General features: G+C 32.2%; 2 protein-coding genes across 2 annotated transcripts in view; one reads left to right on the forward strand and one right to left on the reverse strand.

Moving 5' to 3' along the window:
* Positions 1 to 1,495: 1,495 nt before the first annotated feature.
* LOC130444386 (testis-specific serine/threonine-protein kinase 3-like) lies at positions 1,496 to 4,786 on the reverse strand. The gene is made up of 3 exons (XM_056779482.1): positions 4,678 to 4,786; positions 3,524 to 3,780; positions 1,496 to 2,092 (listed from the first exon to the last, which is right to left on the reverse strand). Exons 1-3 carry the CDS (start codon positions 4,784 to 4,786, stop codon positions 1,559 to 1,561), a joined length of 900 nt encoding a protein of 299 aa, XP_056635460.1. The 3' UTR covers positions 1,496 to 1,558.
* An 888-nt stretch (positions 4,787 to 5,674) lies between these two features.
* The window catches only part of LOC130444387 (probable ATP-dependent DNA helicase HFM1), a 29,541-nt gene continuing 13,854 nt past the window's right edge, over positions 5,675 to 21,361 (forward strand). Inside the window, exons 1-13 of the mRNA XM_056779483.1 lie at positions 5,675 to 5,798; positions 5,859 to 5,978; positions 6,028 to 6,308; positions 7,803 to 7,942; positions 7,999 to 8,152; positions 8,213 to 8,384; positions 10,436 to 10,695; positions 12,069 to 12,297; positions 13,643 to 13,785; positions 13,845 to 14,029; positions 14,089 to 14,186; positions 15,818 to 16,038; positions 20,296 to 20,519. Of these exons, the coding sequence (XP_056635461.1) occupies positions 5,675 to 5,798; positions 5,859 to 5,978; positions 6,028 to 6,308; positions 7,803 to 7,942; positions 7,999 to 8,152; positions 8,213 to 8,384; positions 10,436 to 10,695; positions 12,069 to 12,297; positions 13,643 to 13,785; positions 13,845 to 14,029; positions 14,089 to 14,186; positions 15,818 to 16,038; positions 20,296 to 20,519 (2,351 nt within the window). The remainder of the gene's footprint in view (positions 5,799 to 5,858; positions 5,979 to 6,027; positions 6,309 to 7,802; positions 7,943 to 7,998; positions 8,153 to 8,212; positions 8,385 to 10,435; positions 10,696 to 12,068; positions 12,298 to 13,642; positions 13,786 to 13,844; positions 14,030 to 14,088; positions 14,187 to 15,817; positions 16,039 to 20,295; positions 20,520 to 21,361) is intronic.

Genomic DNA, 21,361 nt, shown 5'->3' on the forward strand with positions numbered 1-21,361 from the left:
CCAGAAACGAAATTATGGGTCAAATTTAACTATAAAAACTTTATCGGATACTCTATGATCTGGAACAGAAGGAATAACTCCATTGAATTATCAACTTGGGGAAGTACATAATGCTCTGTTTGAAATAAACGAAGGAAACTTTGAAAATAACGGGAAAAATTTGGAAAATTTTGAGTTCGTTTGCATTTTTATTGTTAGTAATATTATTTAAAAAACGAAACTGCTCAGTTTTAGAATCATGAAAATGATAGGATAGTATAATAATTTTCTAAAAAGTTTATCGCTCCGATAACTCCCAACTATTGATTAATGTTAAAGAAATAACATCCGGCTTCGACATATACACTAAATTCAAAAAACAAAGAAACGCGGAAAATAGAAAATAAAAATTTGGTTTGTGAAAATGAGTATGACCCGATTCACGATTCAATTCCAAAGTTGTTTGTTTTTTTAACGCTCTGAATGTAATCAGTAGATGAGAGATTCCATTTACGTTTTTCTTTCTCTAATAATTTCGCATTTTGTGGAATATTGATAAATTATAAAATTATTCTGAAAACTTCGAAAATTATCTCAAAAAACTGAAATTTTATTAAATGACAAAACTCGCAGTTAACGAGACAGACTGCAGTGGAATTTGTATCACTGATAACTAACTAACAACGTGAACTGGTCTGTTTTCAGTTTTTTGGAGCAAAGCTAATGTATAACAGGTACCTAGCTGCAAACCATCTAACGGCGTCGGTTTAATTTAATGTAATAGAAACAAAACATAATGTACTTAGCTCTAGATATTTTTAGACAAAGAACTATAGACATACGTTTCCACATTAAATTTGTCTATTGCTAGATATTTTTAAAAGCTTCTATAAGTTCTAGAATCTTATATAAGGCAGGGGCTCAACGTAGAGCAGTACTTCAATAATTCGCACATTAAATAAATGTTTATACGTATAGTGGAAGAAGTAGTGTAATTAGTGTAGTAAGAAGTGTTAAATTAATGAATCTACTTGTACAGCTTGATCCGCGAACCTTTATCCGAGAAACGTTACCTTATGAACATACCCGAATTAACTGTTTTCCATGGGGTCTACATGATAAACCATCGAGACCCTAAGATTCTTAATGTCGTCAAGTAGTTCCGTGTCACTGTGATTTTGAGTACCTTTTTCTTCAACTGCGCCATTATAATATTCCAAGAGTAGAATAAATAATCATTCCAAAAGATTGACTATTATTAAGAACACGAAACACGTGACAAAGTAATAACTTCCAGTATTTCCATGGGGTATTACTGATTCATGCTCTTGTGAATCAGGCTTGTAATGCTAGAATTTTTATTTCTTTGGGAAACAGACGCTTTTTTCTACTGGAGGAAAGGACATTACATCATCAGTTGAATTATTTCAAAAAAAAAAGTTGATAGGAACTGTTTCATTATCTTTTATTGTACTTTAACAACTTCAGAGATTTTTAACAATAAAAATGGTTAAACTAGGACTTAACATATCTGAGTTATGTATTTGAGCTGTTCATCTACAATCTGTTGAATTAAATTTCAAATCAAACGACTATCAGACATAGACCGTAACACTGCGTTAGAAATTCTGACATCGTACGGCTCCTGCAAAAACCACGGATGGTGGATGATCTGCAAAGTATTAATCCTATTTGCCATGTTAGTTTCGAAGAGTGACATTTGCAATCTCCTCAAATTTGGAGAACATCTATCGCAAAAAAAATTAAAATTTCGAATATTCCCATATAATTGATCTTCTACCATTTCTAAAATATTTGAATCATCAAAAGGCATTTGCCCCATAACCATAATATACAAAATACATCCCAAAGCCCAGATGTCGTATTTTTTAGGATCGTAAGGTTTCCCTTGCAAAATTTCAGGCGCGGCATAAGCGGCAGAGCCACAGAATGTGTTTGACATTGGATATTCTCCGTTCTCGTCCACACAATATCTGGAAAAACCGAAATCTCCCAGTTTTATCATACAGTTGTTCCATAAAAATATATTATCACACTTAATGTCTCTATGAGCAAAATTCAGGTTATGTAGATAATGCACCGCCTCCACAACCTGTAAGAATAGTAAAATTTTATTTAATTAATAATATTAACGCGGAAGGCTTGAAAGATAATTGAGAAAAGAGTGTGGAAATATTAGATGTGTTATTTGAAGACCATAAAAATAAAGTAGTATAGTATAGTAAAGACTGAAAGGTCATACCATTCAAAACATGATTATATTACATTATTATGGTTCCCTTTCAATAGCTAATACACTTATTCTAGACACTGATCGTTTCAAGTTGCAAGTTTCAAGTACCGGTTTTAACTGTCACTACCCGAACGTCTCCATCTTGTCCTGATAAGGATAATCTTCAGAGGCTTCTACATGTGTTTAACTGCACAGCTAAATCTTTCAATATGTTAATATCTGCGTCCAAAACAAAGTGTATAACCACATCCAAAACTCCGTTAAGATGTAAGCCAGTAATGAAATTCAAATACTTAGGAGTCGAGATTTCAGGATTTGGAGACGTAGAGAACGAAGTCAAAGAACAAACAACCAAAGCCTTAAGAATTGCAGCATGTTTGAACGAAACCATATGGCGAAGTAAACATATCGGAATAGAAGCCAAATCGAGAATATGCAATGCCACGGTTAGACCCATAATGACCTACACCGCAGAGAATTATGGAAACAACAGAGATAAAAGTGCTACGCAATATAGCCGGAAAAACCCTACTGGACAGGGAAAGAAGTGATAACATCGGAAGAATGTGAAAAATAGATGAATTCATCGAATGGGTTCTATCAAGAAAGAAAGAATGGAATGAGCACGTAAGTCGTATGGACAACAATAGACTGGTCAAGGTAGCGCGCGTTAAATCTTCAATGGGCCGAAGGAGTACCGACCGACCCAGAAAAAGGTGGAGTGACAAATTTGAAGCAGGATAGGAGGCAAGGAAGTCGAAGATAAAAGAGGCGACTACGTCTAATACACGGAAGAAGAAGCATTATAAACTTAATGCTAGAAAGTCATATAAAAGAAAATTTTCAAGCCATAAGCGACTATTTTACGTAAAACTTGTAATGAATACGTAAATAGTATATTATTCTGTTGATAGATACTAAAATTCATATGTCTTGTTTCAAGTTACAATACACAAGAACCTCTCAAAAAAGACTACTAAATTGTCTTCCATCCAAAATGATTAAAACAAAACTACATCATGCAGTTAAATTTAAAAAATGATTAAATATAGTATTTGAAAAAAAAATAAATGTAATAGAACAAATCTGAGTGCTATTTAGAATTCTCCAACCACAATTAAACCAATGGAAAAATCACGGGCACCAAAATATCTATCGTTTGAGCCATTTCGAGGGTAAAGCCTACCCCTACTTAAGGATTGAAAAAAAAATATAATTGATCTATTTGTTTTCAATTTCTTATCTTATTGAAGGGAAGCAATTTTCAAATTGACTCTCAGTATACGATACCTGTCTGAACAACAATCTGGTTCTTTCTTCAGTAAATGGCCCATTATTCTGAATATATTCCAAAATATCCCCAAGTTCACAATACTCCATAAACACATAAACTGTCAATGGAGTTTCGAATATTCTGTAAACTTTTACTATATTGGGATGATTGATACATTTAATAATCTCCAATTCTCTTGGCAAAAATTTTTTCAAAAATTCCTTCCCGGATTGTTTCTTACTTATTATTTTGCATGCCAATTTTTTGTCGCAATCTACAATTTTCGTTTAAGATTTCAATAACATATAATTTTATATTCTGTATATTTTCATCAACTACAACAGTAATAACAAATTTTAATAAAAATAGATACCCAATTTGACATATACAATAGTTTATATTGCAGTGTAAAATAACAAACATACTCCTTTAAACCCACCTATTCTTATTACAATTCTACCTGAGAACCAAACCTATTGGGTATGTAACCATTTATACTTTCATTCACGTCATCCTCAATCTTCATCAAACATGTACACATGTAAAATTATATCATTAAATACCAAGTCTTATTAAAATCGAACGTTCGTCGGTAAAATTAGAAATCTCACTGAAATAAAAGTGAGTAGAGAAATGAGTACTACACTATCTCTTATTCCTTCGAGAACGAAAACAAGAAATAGATTAGGGAAAACTCAAAAGCTCTTTACATCACTCTACTTTCAGCACCCTTTCCAGAATACAACTACAATGCTCGGAAAAAGATATCCATTGAGCACATCTTAATACGACGAAGCTTTCATCATTTCTCCTTGATACATTCCAATTATTAACTTGCAAGTGATCTAATTTGTCGTCTTCTTCCTACAAAGTGGTCGGCAAAAAATTTGCTAACCATAATATTACCAATTGCCATAGTCGTTCTTATTCTAAATCTTCCCAGCCCCCTTACCAATCAGCAAACTTTTACTTAACAAGTTCCTATTATTCCTCTAATTCCCTATCGCCTGTATATTTTACATGTATACCTTTTAAACATGTTCACTCTGGCACGATCTAACGAAACATTGTTGAAACGATTCAGTTATATGAAATATTGAATTATCATTAGGATTTATTACCTAGAATCCGTAAGCGTATAAATAATAAATTTAGTAATACAAACACTAACCATCACTAGTAGCAAGGCAAACTTTACTATAGGTCCCTTTTCCAATAACTTTTCCAATGCGAAATCCAAAAACATTGGCTAATTGCAATTTTTTGACCTTTTTCGACATTTTTTGAAAAAGAATTTTGATAAACTTATTGTCAACAATTTTGTTTTGACATGTGCTGAAGAAAAAAACAACTTTCTATACATACAGTATTCAGTTTTGACATTTGTTGGAGAAAAAAAACAATTTTCTATTATATACAATATACAATTAGGAAACAGAAAATAAAAATATTTTGCCACTTGGTATATTATATATAACGTGTTCTTATTTGTATCAAAATTTGAGTGCATATTGCAATAATTGGATTTTACTATCTTAGTATTCTCTCTAGATAGATAATCTAAATTTTTTTTCGTCATAATTTGTCCTCATTTTATCACGAAAAACGGTCTACAAATAGAAACTATTTATATTTAATTTATATTCGATCAATTTAAAAAAATGTTCATAATAATTAAACGGCTTTGCTATGTACTAAAAAATGAATATTATATTTCGTTAAAATTGCATGAACCAGAAACTTTGCAAATATACATATTGTCACGTCATCAAACGTCAACTGAACTATCGATTTCAATTTAGTTGTAAACTCTTAAATACGACAACTCCCAATGTCTAGCTGTATTGTGTTTTGCATAACACTTAGTTATTGAAACAACGGCACAAATTATAGAAAAGTATTCAATAAAGTTCATTACAGATGTTCATAACAATATCGAATTAATTGAAGATATTTATCCGGAATTTATTTATATAAAAAAGTATAGTTTGCAAAAAAACATAGTTCTCAAACTTCAGTTTCTAATGTTGACAGCACTGTTTGTTTCCTTATGTCAATTCAAACTTTCTATATGAGAATTCAAATATTTAAAACAAGTTATAAACTGTAATAATTCAAGTTTAAACATCATTTAATGAAGAAAATGTATATTTAGGCAATAAAAGAGTATGGAGAAGTTTTTAAACGTTCGTAGTATTGAAGAAATTCCATTACCTTACAGAGAAGTATTTTCTGAATATGTACATTTTAACCCTGTTCAGTCAGAAGTGTTAGATGATGTTTTTGATTCTGGTATGTTTTGTATACATTGCATTAAAGGATGTATTTCATAAATATGTTTTATATTTACAGACGATTCCGTAGTTATATCTTCGCCCACCGGCTCAGGAAAAACAACAATTTTTGAATTAGCAATAGTTAGATTGCTAATGCAATATGGCAGCTCCAATATGGAATTTAAAATAATTTATAGTGGGTAAATAACGATTTCGAGATAATCAATAATTGATAATATTTTTAGTTTCTCCCATGAAATCACTCTGTCAAGAACGTCTGATTGATTGGAATAAAAAATTTTCTCATTTTGGTCTCAATAGCATATGTATAACTGGAGATTCAGAAAATGCTGAATTTCAAAATCTCATCTATCACAATTTGATTATCTCCACACCAGAAAAATGGGATAGTCTCACAAGAAGATGGAAAGAACACGGGGAGCTTGTGAAGGTGATTAAATTATTCATGATAGATGAAGTACATCTTTTGAACGAAGAAGATAGAGGATCTACACTGGAAGTAATAGTACGTTTTTCTTTTGATTTCCTTCATCAACATTTTCTTTTTTACATTTAACTGAATTGATTTAATTGAATGGACTAGTGAAAAATGCAGTTTCAGCTTATTCTACCAGAAACCATAAATAGGTATGGGTTGTGTATAGTATCTCACTATTTTAAATGTCAATAATAGAAAGAGAATTATAGATATACAATTCTGTCTTTGGGTATTTAACTAAAATCTCATGCAATTTAATTTCTTTATTTAAAAAAATATTTACTGAATATGATTTGATTTGTATTGAAATTAAACGAAATAACAATATTAAATAAACAATTTGCTACTGATTTGACTTAGTTTACATAGAAATTAGTATTGAATCACTTTTAATGTTGTATCAGGAGGATATTTATTTAATTTTCATAGTAACCTAAACATAATAAAAAAACTTCTGCCATTCAACATCTATATTTCTAGTGAATTCAAATTTTTTAATTTGAAGTAAATCGAACACAAATTTCAATTATAAATGAAATACCCTTACACAACTATTTAAAAACACATTTTTTATCTATTGTAATAATTTTTCTGTTTGTCTAATTTTAATTTTTTCGAATTTCACCTTTTTCTGGAATTTGCAATACTAATGTTTGTTCTTTCAAATATCTTGTTGAATTATGCTAATTAATCATGGTATTTGAAGTATTTTTTTATAAGTACTGATGAAACTTTGATTATAATGATTTGTTTCTAAGCTAAATGGAACTTTCTTCAGTAAAATAGGCTTCTAGTTTTTGGAAATTCAATTCGATTATGAATGTTTCTCTTGAATATAAATAATCTTTTGATTTACTGTTTCTATTTCAGAAAGGTATAGAGTAATAAAATGGGGAATTCTGACCAGTTCTGCCTCTGCCCAATTCCAACCCTATTTCAGATTTGGATTTTCTTTTTTCGAGTATCCTACCGGCACGCCTTTGGCACACTATTTTCAATGTTTGTGAATGGATAACAATAGGCTAAACCCATATATTAACCTCAATCCTGGTGGTACTACATGCACTTGATAAAAAGAAACAATTTTACAATGAAATCAATGCCAAACTATGAAAGTGGCTTAAATATTCGTTGGGACACTCTGTGATACCTTTGCACACCTAATGATTTTTTTATTACTCTATACGTTTCTGAAATAAACTATAGTAGTGCCTGAAAATAACTCCCTAATATTTAAAGCTTTCTCATGCCCAAATTTTCAGTTAATATGCGAAGTACCGCACTTTTTGAAATGTCTGTTAGCTTGAGCACTTTCAGTCGACAATCATCCAGCATCTCCAACATTTCTGTAGTCTTAACCTCATTTGATGTACCACTGAGATGTTGGTCTTCGTAGGTGTACTTTGGTATTTTTCAAACAACTACCGCCATCTCTAGGTCAAGCCAGGTACTTCTGGGACCATCCTCGTAGTTTAATTTACTGCTATTGTTCACTAGATTCGAATGAGAATTTCTTTATAGGTTAGCAGGATGAAAACCGTACAAAACTCATTATCACTAAACCATGTAACAGATTGCAATATTAGATTTATTGCAGTGTCTGCAACTATAGGAAATATCGAAGATATTGCTGAATGGATCGGAAGTCCAAGACATTATAGGTAGTTTCACGATTTATACCAAATAGAAAAATTGTTGAATTTCTGAATTTGCGCAGATTTCCAGAAGAGATGCGACCGGTGCAATTGAAAAAGTTGGTAATCGGCTTTAGTTACAAACAAACGTCATCTTCGGCATTCAAATTTGATCTCTCGTTAAACTATAAACTACAATCCTTACTGATGACACATTCGGAAGGAAAACCGACGTTGGTAAATAGTCATTTTCACAAAAATTATCATACGTTATTGATTTGATTTGAACTTTCGTAGATATTTTGCAGTACGAGAAAAAGCGTAGAAATGACTGCCAAACATCTTGATCAAACGTTAAAAATAAAATTAGAACCTCATAAATTACAGAACTTGCAAAAATTTGCTACTAATATTCCCGACGTGAGAATTCAGGATATGTTAAGACACGGCATCGGCGTACATCATGCAGGTATAATTATTCATCTACTTTATAATATGCTTGAGAAGTTGATAGATACACTTTCCAAATAGACTATAATCAAAATTCCTTCTTATTTATTTTCATTCACAAAACGGCGAGGTTAATTTAAACACATTATACTATTCACTAACACTCAACACTATATTACACTCTAGTCCCGTTATAGAGACTCGAAATTTCATTAGATATATTTTGGGTCCTACTTATAGGCAACCTAGTATACAAATGAGGCCATCGGTCAAGAAAAATGCTTGGTAGTGGTGTTAAGTTTTCCATCGAAGGACGTTGTAAGAATCGATAAAACGCTGTCTTCCGCCTTCATCCAAAAATAAGCTCATTTTTCATATAGTTACATCCGTGTATTGAGACGTTGCTCGAAGTAATTCTTTTGAGCCATCCTAACCGGAAATAATATAAATTTTCTACTTTCAATATAGTTTTAAGTGTAGTTATAGTGGAGAATTCGACTCAAATGACTTTTCTTCCGATATATCGACGTCCGACGAGAGAAAACTCAATTTGAAAAATCCGTCAAAAAGTAGAAGTGGTCTCCAGAAAGTTACCGGGAATTTCAATAGAGGAGTGATCTTTTTTCCCTGCCGGATATTGTTTTTACCAGATACATATTATTTGTGAATCATATCCGTCTTGATTGTAGCTGATGGAGCCTAATCTTCTCAACAAACATTCGAAGAAATAAAATTGTAACAACTAAATTATTCAGTATCCTGATGTTTTTACACTCAACACTAAAGTTTTCACGAACAAAACTTACTAATTTATTTAATCACTTTGTTTAGTTGACTTGCCATATCCCGATGTGTTCACTATGAACACTAGTACTCAACATTAAATTATTCACAAACACTAAACACACTAATTTATTTAATCACATTGTGTAGTTGACTTGTCATTTCCCGATGTTTTCACTACGATCACTAGCACTTAACATTAATCTATTCACGAACACCAAACACACTAATTTATTTAATCACAATAGTCTGGTTGACTTGTAACTATCCCGATGTGTTCACTTTGATCACTAGCACTCAACACTAAACTATTCACGAAGACTTAATACACTAACTTTTTTAAATACATTGTTTTAATCCAAATAAAAATCAACCCAAGAGCTCAACCAGATAATTCAGGTTTGTGTGTTCTCCAGAATACCTTAAACAAACGAAAAGGCCTTCTTATAAATTATCTCTGTAAAAAGTCACAAGATAAGGTGAATATGCCACAAACAAATAAACTTTTCAAGAAATACACAAGGTTTTCGGCGCATACGTCAAACTTTAGATTCGATTAACATATTAGAAAAGAACCGGCTTCGCGGTCTATATCAGTGGACGATTTCGTAACAGAACTTCAACGGAATATTTTTATCACGATTGTTAGATTGCACGAGTAAAGGTCATTAAGTGATACCGATGGATGAATTTTTTTAGTGATAATTACGAAAACCCGGCTGCTATCCCAGCGTGATGGGGTCGTCCTTAATAAGATATGGCATAGATTTATGGGGTAATTTCACTTTTTTATAATTAATCAGGGTGATATAGCGAAGAAAGGCTTAAATCTTTTCCGCGAGACATATCCTTACAGCAGAATATTGGTTAGATCAAATAACTTTCACATAGGAAAAATACAATAACTAAACTTGTTGGGGATATCACCCGAGATCTAATTCACCGTATTTCCAATTTACTATAGGTGAAATGGTAGGTAAGAGGGAAACAAATTCTTAGTTTATGTCGTATATAAACAGTCTAAGATGACATAACATGAAAAAAAATACCTCGTGAATTTTGCTACATGAATAAAAATCTACAAACGCATGCATTGTATCGAAATTATTGAATATCTAAAACCATTTTCTATTAATAACTAATAACGGTTTTTAAGGAGAGAATGATTTCTAAAACCAGATTCACACTCTCTACGAGGAAGCGTGATTGAAAGAGTGTAGATGGTGTATAGTGGAGTAATTTTGTAAAAATCAAATATAACATTAATTTTTATTACTAAATCGACAGGTATGGACGTAGAGACCAGGCACATTATCGAAGAATTATTTCGTAATGGAGATTTGCCAATACTGATAGCTACCAGTACGTTAGCAATGGGTGTTAATCTACCAGCGCATTTGGTGATTATAAAATCAACGAAATACTACGTTAATGGTACAATACAAGATTATAGTGCAACGGCCATACATCAGATGATCGGAAGAGCCGGTAGACCTCAATTCGATACAACAGCCACAGCTTTGATTTTAACAACTAACGAAGATAAGGTAAACCACAAAAAAGTATTTTTTGTTAACAATAGGATATAATTTATATTTTTGATATGAAAAAACTCTATAAATCTTTATAAATTAATCTACTGTGGTCGTCAAAGTCTGGCTGGTCCAATAAGTAATTATGTTACAAAAGAAAAACGAAAAAATTTGGCAGCGATATATTTCACAGTATAGTTCTATACATAAGACCCAGCGACGCTCCAACTTCTCTAACTCGTCTCAAAAATACGTTTCCTCGACTTCGTAGTGACGATAACCTACTAATTTAACGCAAATTTTACCTCAGCGAGTGACTTTTTCAAGTTTGGAAACAAAAAGAAATCTAACGGGCAAAATCTAGAGAATATCATAAATGGGGCAGTAGTTCGTAGCCCTATTTGGTCGAGGCAACAGTGGAAAAGTGAACCGGTTCGTTACCATGTTGTAAGAACACCTTTACTTCGCTACATAAGTTTATTTTTCTTTAATTTGTCGTGGAAACATCCCAATAATTTAGCTTAGGAAACTGTTTTATTTCGAGCACGTTTGCCGGGTAAAGTTCACAGTTTCGACTGTTCCTTGGTCTCTGATATGTACTAGAGGATTTATCTTGAGTCGATTATCAAGCAACTCCTTCCGAATATGCTAAAACAGCGTCAAAAACTGCTCTGAAGTGGTCTCGTCATAGCGTTTGTCCTCAAGAATGAGCAACCTCAGCACCAATCGCGCAGACAACTTTCTAATGCCTAAAATTTTATGCAGTATAGGATCAACGTCATCTTTCAAAATTCTGACAGTCTTAGCTACCTTGAGCACTTTTATTTGGCGGTCTGCTGATATGGGGTTGTTAATTTTTGTATCGTTATCCTCCGTGGTAATGTTTTCGGGGCACTTGGCCTACAACATGGTAGTACTCATATTGTAAATCCGATAGTCAATTGCTAAAACGATACTAACACTAGTCGTCTTTAAACAGCAATCAACTGTATGGGTCTTTCTTTCAAAACTATCCAACAAAGTTACAGTCGACTTCCGGTAGAATCGAAAGTCGGCCATCTTTGAAAATATTTTAGTTAAAAAGATCGTATCCGAAAACACAAACGTAGAAATTTTCATGATTTTGATATAAGTATTTTGCCATATACAGATAGTTTTAACTCGTCGTGGACACCCTGTATAATTGGGATAAATTGGTGTGTATATAAAAACAAATATTTCAATTTGAAAGAAAATTTGTTTTCTGAGGCATTTATTTATGATATTTATTGAGTTTTATTTGTCAAAAAACTATGCTATCATTCAATTTCAAATAAACTTTACTTCTCTACCCATCCCCATTCATTTGTTCAATCAAATACTTTTTTGTTTTTCATTTTTTTTTCTAGAACAAAATTGAGAAAATGTTAAGTACCACGGAACCGATAGAATCTAATCTTCATCGACATCTCACAGAACATTTAAACGCTGAGGTAGTTCTGGGAACAATAACCGGTTTGGACGTGGCTTTACAATGGTTAGCTTCCACGTTTCTTTATATAAGAGCTCGGATAAATCCTCGACACTACGGTCTACCTCAGACTTATAAAAAAGAACAATTGGATAAGAAATTGTTGGGTAAGAATCAATTGTATATCATACAATCCAAATGTTCAGGACAAGTACAAAGTTTGTGAATAATTTTTTCAAGATGTCCTTGCACCAATGAACCAGAAAAACTTTTTATTGATCCTCCTGCTGAAAATACATGTGCTTGAGAGGTTAGGTTATAAAATTAAATTTTATATTCAACCTCTAGCTGGAAATAAATGTATATGAGAGCATCATCAGGCCGTTTGATTTCTTGGATTATGACTAGCGCTTGGGGTCCCTACATATCCCTTTATTGGGGTGGATTACTCCCCTTGCTCTTTTGTTATAGCTTTTTGTGGGTCCTAGCTTCATTTGTCAGCTTTCTGTTTTTGCATTTGTCTCTCCAGTCTACTATTTCTAGAATTCTGGTATCTTCATCAATTTGGTTTCTCCAAGTATTTCTTGGTCTGCCTCTGCATTTTGGCCATAAAGGTATCGATTGTGTTATCTTCCTCACCACTTCTGTAAGTTTCCTTCTCATGATGTGTCCTGTCCAATTTAGTCTTTGTGCTTTTACATATCTTATTATTCACTCAGTATTTTTCTCTCGATTATCTTCAAGTCTTCTTTCTTCTTATTTATGACAGTTGATTACATGACGTACGCAATCATTGGTCGTATTAATGTTTCATAATTGTTATTTTGTTCTTTATCTTAATATTCTTGCTTTTTAGTAACTTCCTAAATAATTGATCGAGGATACAGTTTCAAATACGTATTTGTGTGTCTTTAGATGGTCCATTCCTCTTTCCTCTGCCCGATCATATAACATTTTAATCTCTGCATTCGTTTTTCTTCTACATTCGAATACATCCAAAAAATTTTCTCAATATTCGTCTCCCATGCATTTAGATCATTATCCGTTCAAGTTGAAATATTGACCTCTCTAGATGACCTGCTTTTATTAGACGATCTGGAAGTATGAGGGCATGGATATTATTAACCATTTCTAAAGTAGTTACAGGAAACTACGTTTCCAGGTGTTCAACATCTTCCGTGTTCGTATGGCCACTCCCGAAACCCGAAAATGTTTTACAAATTATTCCATGAGACAGAGCACTTTCAATATAATATTTATGTAAAATTTTTTGATTTCTTTGATTGTCTCGAACCCGAAGCTCTTTTTGCCCGATAGATAACATGAGGAACATGGTGGAAACTAATACAATCGACGTAAATAGCTCTGAAGAGTCACTCTTCCATTAAACTACCGAACAAACATTCGACTCAATAATTATGACTATGATAAATACTAAATTAATTTTATTCTTTAAAATTGTGTTTTTGTCGTTTTCATTTAAAATTTAATGTATCTAATTTTTATGTCTAGAGATGTTCCAGATCGATTTGAACAAATTAGTTCGAGCCGGTATGATAACAATGGACGAAAATATAAACGTAAGTCCAACAATTACGGGTCAATTGATGGCAAACTATTACGTCGATTTCGAAACTATGAAAATGTTTACTCAAGTGAGAATTTACGAATTACTCATCGTTACGACTCGATTTGATTGATTAATAATTTTCAGATAACCGGAACGGAGATTTTCATACAAATCTTAGCAATAATATCGAAATGTCAAGAATTTTCCGAAACGCGTTTGAGAGTTAGCGACAAAAAAACCTTAAATCTATTAAACAAGAACCCGAAAAAACAAACGATACGCTTTCCGTTGAACGGAAAGATTAAAACTTGGGATATGAAAGTTAATTGGTAAGTTATTTTATCCGGCTCGAAGGTGCCAATGATCCAATTTCATCGTTTTCGCTTAGTATTATTCAAGCCGTACTTGGTAATTTGGAGATTACGGATACTTCTATACAAACGGAATCGTTTACAATAATAAGGAATGCGAAACGTATCATGAAATGTAAGTGACGATATTTATTTTCAATAATCATAGAAAATAATAACTTGATTAATCCTTGAACCATACTTGACTTAGGAGGTTTTCCGATTTAATTTTTTAAAAAGAGTGTAGTTGAAATGTCGAGGCCCTATCGGTATTAACTCTTATAATTATGAAAAACCTCTTATACATTCACTCTTTAAGGCCACTTGACATGATACAATACAATGTGCAATATTTTTTGATCAAAAGAATGCGCAGATGAAGTTCATATGATTATTTCATGCGAGATCTCGCACTTGCAACATTATTGGTTTTGTGTCATTTTTATTGTGTGCAAGCTGCAATTTTAGTGCATAATCTAGTTACTTTTGGCTTAACAACCAATCTGTACATCAGGTTCCAAAAGTAAGACAGCAGCAGATATTGCCAGTTACCTATTAACCACTTTTTCACTTCGTTATTTACTTACTTTTGTTATTCTCATTTTCAGTTTAGATCTTTCTTTGTTTCCTTAAGTTTCACAGTTAATAACAATCCCAAACCTTCACGATCATCTAATGTTACCTGGCTGATTTCATAAATTCGATAAGCCCCTCCATCCTAAATACCAAAACAATCTTGACCATTAGATAAACTCCATCGGGAACATTTTTAAGAAAATCACTTATTTGGGTACTCGTAAAAATGACAGCTTTCTTGACCTTGTAACCTTTCCCAGTAAGGAGGGTAGAGGTAATGATAACCATCTCATCTGGGGCTTAGCTTAAAAACTGTCCGCTTGTAGACGGTAAATTATAATTCAAAATTTGACCAGATTGGCTCTCCTGTCGGACGAGATATCATATGATTGTTCAGTTCAGTCTTCAGTCCGTCTTATTTGAATGACCTCTCTCAAATGTTTCCAACCGGTCGTGTCCCGATTTCTCACTCATCGCTATTTTAGATACAGTGAAGTATGCAGTGTTAAAAAATTTTAAATGACTAGAGTCGTTAATTAAATATTGGTGTACAAAATCTAAACTATTCACGTAGTACAAAATAATCATGTAAATTTAACCTAGATAAGCTACTTTGAGATAACGCTGAAAGTTAATTAATTATTGTGAATTTCTAGAAACAAAGTGTCAATTATCACTCATGCGATAGTAGCACCTCCCTAACGTAAAGAATGTGATGGACACTTTCTGTAGCACAGAGATGGTTCTCCTTACCTCTACCCTCCATATTTCCCAGTTTAAAAAAGTAATTAGTTTGACATATTTCTACTAGAGATTTTACTCGCACTTCTAATTTATCATTTACATATAGAATTTATTATTATTTAGTGTATAAAATTATTAGATAGAGTAAAAAATTAGTGTGTTGATTAAATTACACTCATTCATTCATTTCATTTAAAATTCCAAATAATTTTTGAATGATCAAATTAGTAATTTTGCCGAGGCTTCAATCCCCGCTAGACACTCCCTAAATCCGATGCTGAAATATTGTGTAACAAGGGAAAAAATAGATTTTAGCTTTCGTTTTTGAGTCTTCTGGAGGCAATATAACCTCAAGTTAAAATCTAGGAATTTTTTTCCTATTTTTCGACCGTACCTGTACGAAGTTTTAATTTCGCGAAATTTTTTGGTTAACGTTATTGTCTTTAGGTTTGATACACTATTTGAGCATGAAGAAACAAAATTCTTTTACTGCTTTACTTAATGCGACTATTTTGGGAAAATGTTTGAATGCAAAATTATGGGAAGACTCGCCGTACGTGAGTAAACAATTGACCGGAATTGGTAGTATCTTCGCTACACAATTAGCCAATGCCGGTAAAGATACTTTCGATAATATCCTGAAGGCCAATCCTCGAGATATTGAAACGGTAATTATGATTCATTTATTTCATTTTAATATAAAATATACATTTTTGTTTTTTTTTTTTCAACTTCTCGCATAATTTGTCTATTTAACTATAGTTCGGGGAAGGGAGGTCAAAAAATCAACCTATTATAGACTGGTTATAAAAAATTTGTTCGAAACGGGGCAGTCGAATTATTTTTGCGGTTGAGGTATATAGTACAGGAAAGATGAGGTGCGAGGAGCGCACGTCCATAGAATGCACAGGCACATTTAGAAAACATTTTGTGCATCTAGAGCACACTACCTGTGTCGAATCCGAAAGATCGTTCGACGAGCGCACAAGAAAATTTGATCTGCCGAAGTGAGTCTTAAAGATGGGCAAATATACGAACTTTTGTTTAATTATCATTAAGTCAAAACGAAAAACCATCAACAACATCCAAAATGAGCAAATGTTCAATATTATACAGGTTGTCACACTATCTGTATACTGTATATGCCAAAATATTTATATTAAAATCATGAAAATTTCTACGTTTAGGTTTTCGGATACGACCTTTTTAATTAAAATATTTTCCAGTTCTACTTTGTTGTTTCTTTCTAAAAATGCATACTTTTTGAGTTATTAATTTTTTTGTATAAAATTTGACCGTTGCAAACCCTTATAAATAATTTTTTTACGACGATTTCCTTAAAGATATGAAAATGTTTTTTATTTAGTTCCTTTTAGCAAGGTCCGACGTATTTGAATCTATGCTGAAAAATTTTTCATTTTATATAGGGTGTGTATAAAAAGTGCTCAAAGTTTAACTTCATAAATATCAAATTTCTTTTTTTTTTTAAATAGAATCACCCGTTTGTTTCTATTTTAATGCATTTAGGGTTAAATAATAAGACAAATTCATGTATACCTACCTATACCTACCGTTATCCAGATAATAAATGTTTTCTGTAAATTTTTAGAGATGCAGGTGTGGTCTAAATTTTATTTTGACCCGTTGATACAAGCACTAGTAAATAAAAAAGTATGTTTCTTTATCTTGTCAAGGTCTGTAAAAAAATCAAATCAAATTGTATTTACTAATCCTATTCCAACTTTTAGTCGTTTCCGAGATATTTGCGGTTTTAAATATTATCGTATTTTTTAATAAGTTTTAATTTTTCATATATACTTTTAGTAGGCTTTGTAATAAATTACACTTATTTAACTGTCATTAGTCAATTGTTAACACATGGTTAAAATGGCTCGTTCTCAATTTAATAACGCATAAATATAATTTAGACCACACCCGCATCTCTAAAAATTTACAGAAAACATTTAATATCTGATAACGGTAAGGTTTACGTATAGGAAAGTATACATGAATTCGCCTTATTATTTACCCCTAAATGCATTAAAATAGAAACAAACGGGTGATTCTATTTAAAAAAATAAAGAAATTTGATATTTATGAAGTTAAATTTTGAACACTTTTTATATACACCCTGTATAAAATAAAAAAAATTTTCAACATAGATTCAAATACGTCTGACCTTGCTAAAAGCAGCCGGACAGAAACAATTTTCATATCTTCAAGGGTATCTTCGTAAAAAAATAATTTATAAGGGTCTGCAACGGTCAAATTTTTTACAAAAAAAAAGTATGTATTTTTCGAAAAAAGTTTCCAGACAAAAGTATACTAAAATTATAGAGATATTTCAAAAATATTTTAATATACAGGGTGTTCCATTGAAAATAAGAAAGTTACAATCCGGTTCTGCCGGAAGTCAGCCATCTTTGAAAATATTTTAGTTAAAAAGATCGTATCCGAAAATCCAAACATAGAAATTTTCTTGATTTTACTAAAAGTATTTTGTCATATACAGATAGATTTAACTCGTCTTGGGACATCCTGTATAAAATATTTGCACAAAAATTGTTAGAAAAAATTGTTTTTTCTTAGAATGAGTGCATTTTTGGTATTAGGTTCAAAATGATTAAAAAAGTGCGTAATTTGAATTTTCCACAAAAAAAGCATTTTAATTTAAGAATGGTTAGGTTAGGAGACTATGCCTATAATCGCATCGATGAGAAAATATTAACTTTGTTATTTTGGTGTTAACTTTTATATTTTTTCTTCTTTTATTTACGGTAATAAATATTTCAAACTAAATTGATTGAAGAGCTCAAATGTGCCGAAAATTCCAACATTTATTTTGCATTTAAATTTCAAAGCATTTAAAACATCAAAAAGTGTAAAATATTTTTAGTATGTTTAAACTGCCCTAACCTAAAACTAAATATTTTTTTATGGTTACGCACTCTTTATATTTATGAAATTATTGAATCAAAATACAAAACTTCAAAATATCCTCTTAAAAAATTTTTTCCTAAAATAAAACAAATTCACTTCAATTAAATAGTCTATTCTATCAACACGTGTACCAGTGACAGTTCAATCAATATTTTCACTTGAATGTCTTGATTGTTGTGTAGTTTCTTTGTCTTCGTTCCAAAAGTACTTCTGGGAATTGCTTATTTTTTGAATTTCAAATTATATATTAACATATGTTATTAATACTCTAGAAGTGAATCTAAATCTTTAACGCATATATAATAAGAAACTACCAAGTAACAGCTTTCACTTTTTTTAAAAAACTTGAATAATTCAAATTTTCGTGTTACTGTCTTTTTGTTAACCGACGGGACAACCCAAAAGCCTAAAATAACAGGACTGTCCCGTTCAAAACGGGACGTATGGCCAGCCTAAGTCTTATTATCAATTTTTTTCCATAAGAAACCGATAATATATAGACCCATGATCATTTTCTTATATTCTCTACTAGATTCCTCTGTAGTTTGCGACGCAGCTTGGCACAGTCAAAAATTGAGTCTTTGACGTTGATAACATTTTTCATCGCAAAAAAATTTTATGAAATCTTATACAAAAATAACATTATAAGAGTAAGTTTTAAAAAAAAGAAATGTTTTACGCCGTCGATTCATCGAGGATTGTTACTCAAGTTTTCAGATATGGCAACACTGATGTAAATATGCCAGCTCTGACATTGCCATCATAAAATTTGACATTTTTAATGTTCTCAGAGCGTGTTGTTATACTAGTGCTCTTCGAGTTGTTTACAGACACATGAAACATTCATCTTAGTCAAACATTTTTGTGCTACTTTCGACACAGCACTGTGCTGATCAAATCGCTTCGATGATGAAGACCAACTCGAGCGAAATACGGTATATTTCTGAATTCAATCGAGCTCGCAGTTCGCTTCGTGAAAGTCGTCAAAAATCGGATGTTGTGCCAGAAAATATCGACGCTGTGTGTAAACTAATATTGCAAAATCGTGATATTGAGGCATTAGTTCCACTCGCATACATCCAATATTGCATGAACATTTGGCTGTCAATAAGATTTGTTCGTGTCAGATACCGACATACTTTGACAAAGTATGCGGTATACTTTGTTGATTGATACAAAGAAATAATGAAACAATTCAAAAGACGTTTATAAGATCTTGGATCTATGCATATGAACATAAAACTTACGGATGTTTCAAAACGACTAAGTAGGATTTCTTGGAACCGTTAGTGATATTCATCCTGTACACACTGTTGAGACAACAACTACACCAACACTCACAATCACACTGTTTAATGCACGCTACGATAACCAAGTTATCGTCTTCAGGGATTGAAGGTAAACAGTTTATCTTCAGCCTCTGAAGACGATAACTTGGTTATCGAAACGCGAGTCAGACAGTGTCATTATGAGTGTTGGTGTAATGGTAGTATAAACAGTGTATTCAATACTTTCAAAACGAGCCAAATCCAGCACGGTTCTGAGTTCTGGGTCCAGTGGTGCTTTTTTATCTCGTTATTACCCTTGTGATCGGGCACTCAAATAGCCAGATCTTGCAGTCATCACTCATTAGTTTTTGTAAGATTTTCTGCACTCTAGCAAAAACCTGTTTTAGTCGTTATGATTTTTATGGCAACTCTACTCTCTGAGCAGATTGAGAATACTATATTTCTATGGAGTCTTCGGCTTAGAAGACGGTAGCATATATGATAAGCGAGAAAAATTCACGTATTCTGGATCATCCACAGAAGCTTTTTTCGGCCAGGCCATTACAGAAATATCGTTTTTTTTGTCGGTTTTGGTACAGTTTTGGAAATCGACTTTTGACATTATAGTTTCACTGATAACAACAAAAATATCAATGGATTGTGTTTATTACATTAATGAAAAGAATTGGAGCAAATTTAAAGTATCGAAAATTGTAGATCGTAAAAAGAAAGCCTCCTTTTGGTGATTCTTTAATAGAAGAAGTGAAACATTTGCCGAAATTTTCAATGCGTATGGACAAAATTAGTGAAGGTTGTAAATTAACTATAACATTAGAAAATGTCGATTTACTTCTACGCAAATCTACGATGAAAGAAACGTCACTTATGACACTTTTAGTCGGTAATGACCGGAATGAAACGATATTCCACGAAAATTATCAGTAAGTAAAATATATATTATTTTATTTTCTTTTCTATCGACAGCTGTTTAGTGTGTGCTCCTCGATCAATATTTTTGCTATCTCGTAAAGAACACTTTTTGAAACAATAGAAAATTCTTCAGATATGGACGAAATCATTAATCGTCTATTCACTGTTCTCTTTTTGAATTAATTCATCGATTATTACTGATTGTCAACCACTTCATTATCTTCAACGTTTGCTCGTTCATCTTTTAAGACATTAATCTCTTTCCAATTCGTATTGTTTTCACCATAAACATCACTGATTTGACCATCAATGTAAATTGCTTTGAAGCCTTAAGTACGGAGAAAACGTATTGAAGTTCCGTGGTACTCGATCGAATGGTTCTGTAAAGGCCAACAACACGGCACGCATGCGTTAAATGGCAACACTGCGGCCACGTAATTAAAAAACTGTACTTACTCTAAAAAAACTCTAATGTGTAGATTTTTCACAAAGGGTGTTTCATAAATAATGTCGGTTTCCATGTATGAAAATTCCTATTCCTCGATTCAAATTTGTCTAGTCTCTAGTCTAGGTAACAGGGAAGCACTATTCTGTATACAGTTACTAATTCTAAAATGCTATGATCAAAGACAAGATGTCTTCTTTGCTCTATAGACTAACAAAAAGCGTTTGACTCTATTCGGCATAACTTACTAACGGATGTTAATATTGGTAATAAAGACATCAGGATCATACAAAAGCTGTATGCAGATCAAACAGCGGAACTGAGAACTGGTGGCTTTCTAACTACGGAACACTTTCAGACAACATAGAAGACCTACAAGAACTAGTCAATTCTATCAACGAAATTGGA

Source organism: Diorhabda sublineata, chromosome 5 (genome assembly GCF_026230105.1).
Source record: "Diorhabda sublineata isolate icDioSubl1.1 chromosome 5, icDioSubl1.1, whole genome shotgun sequence".
NCBI lineage: Eukaryota > Metazoa > Arthropoda > Insecta > Coleoptera > Chrysomelidae > Diorhabda > Diorhabda sublineata.

Coding starts and splice junctions, on each gene's coding strand:
- LOC130444386 (XM_056779482.1), bottom strand. CDS start 4,786: ATGTCGAAAAAGGTCAAAAAATTGCAATTAGCCAATGTTTTTGGATTT. Junction 3,781..4,677: donor TTGCCTTGCTACTAGTGATG/GTTAGTGTTTGT, acceptor CGAAAATTGTAG/ATTGCGACAAAAAATTGGCA. Junction 2,093..3,523: donor CCAGATTGTTGTTCAGACAG/GTATCGTATACT, acceptor CTATTCTTACAG/GTTGTGGAGGCGGTGCATTA.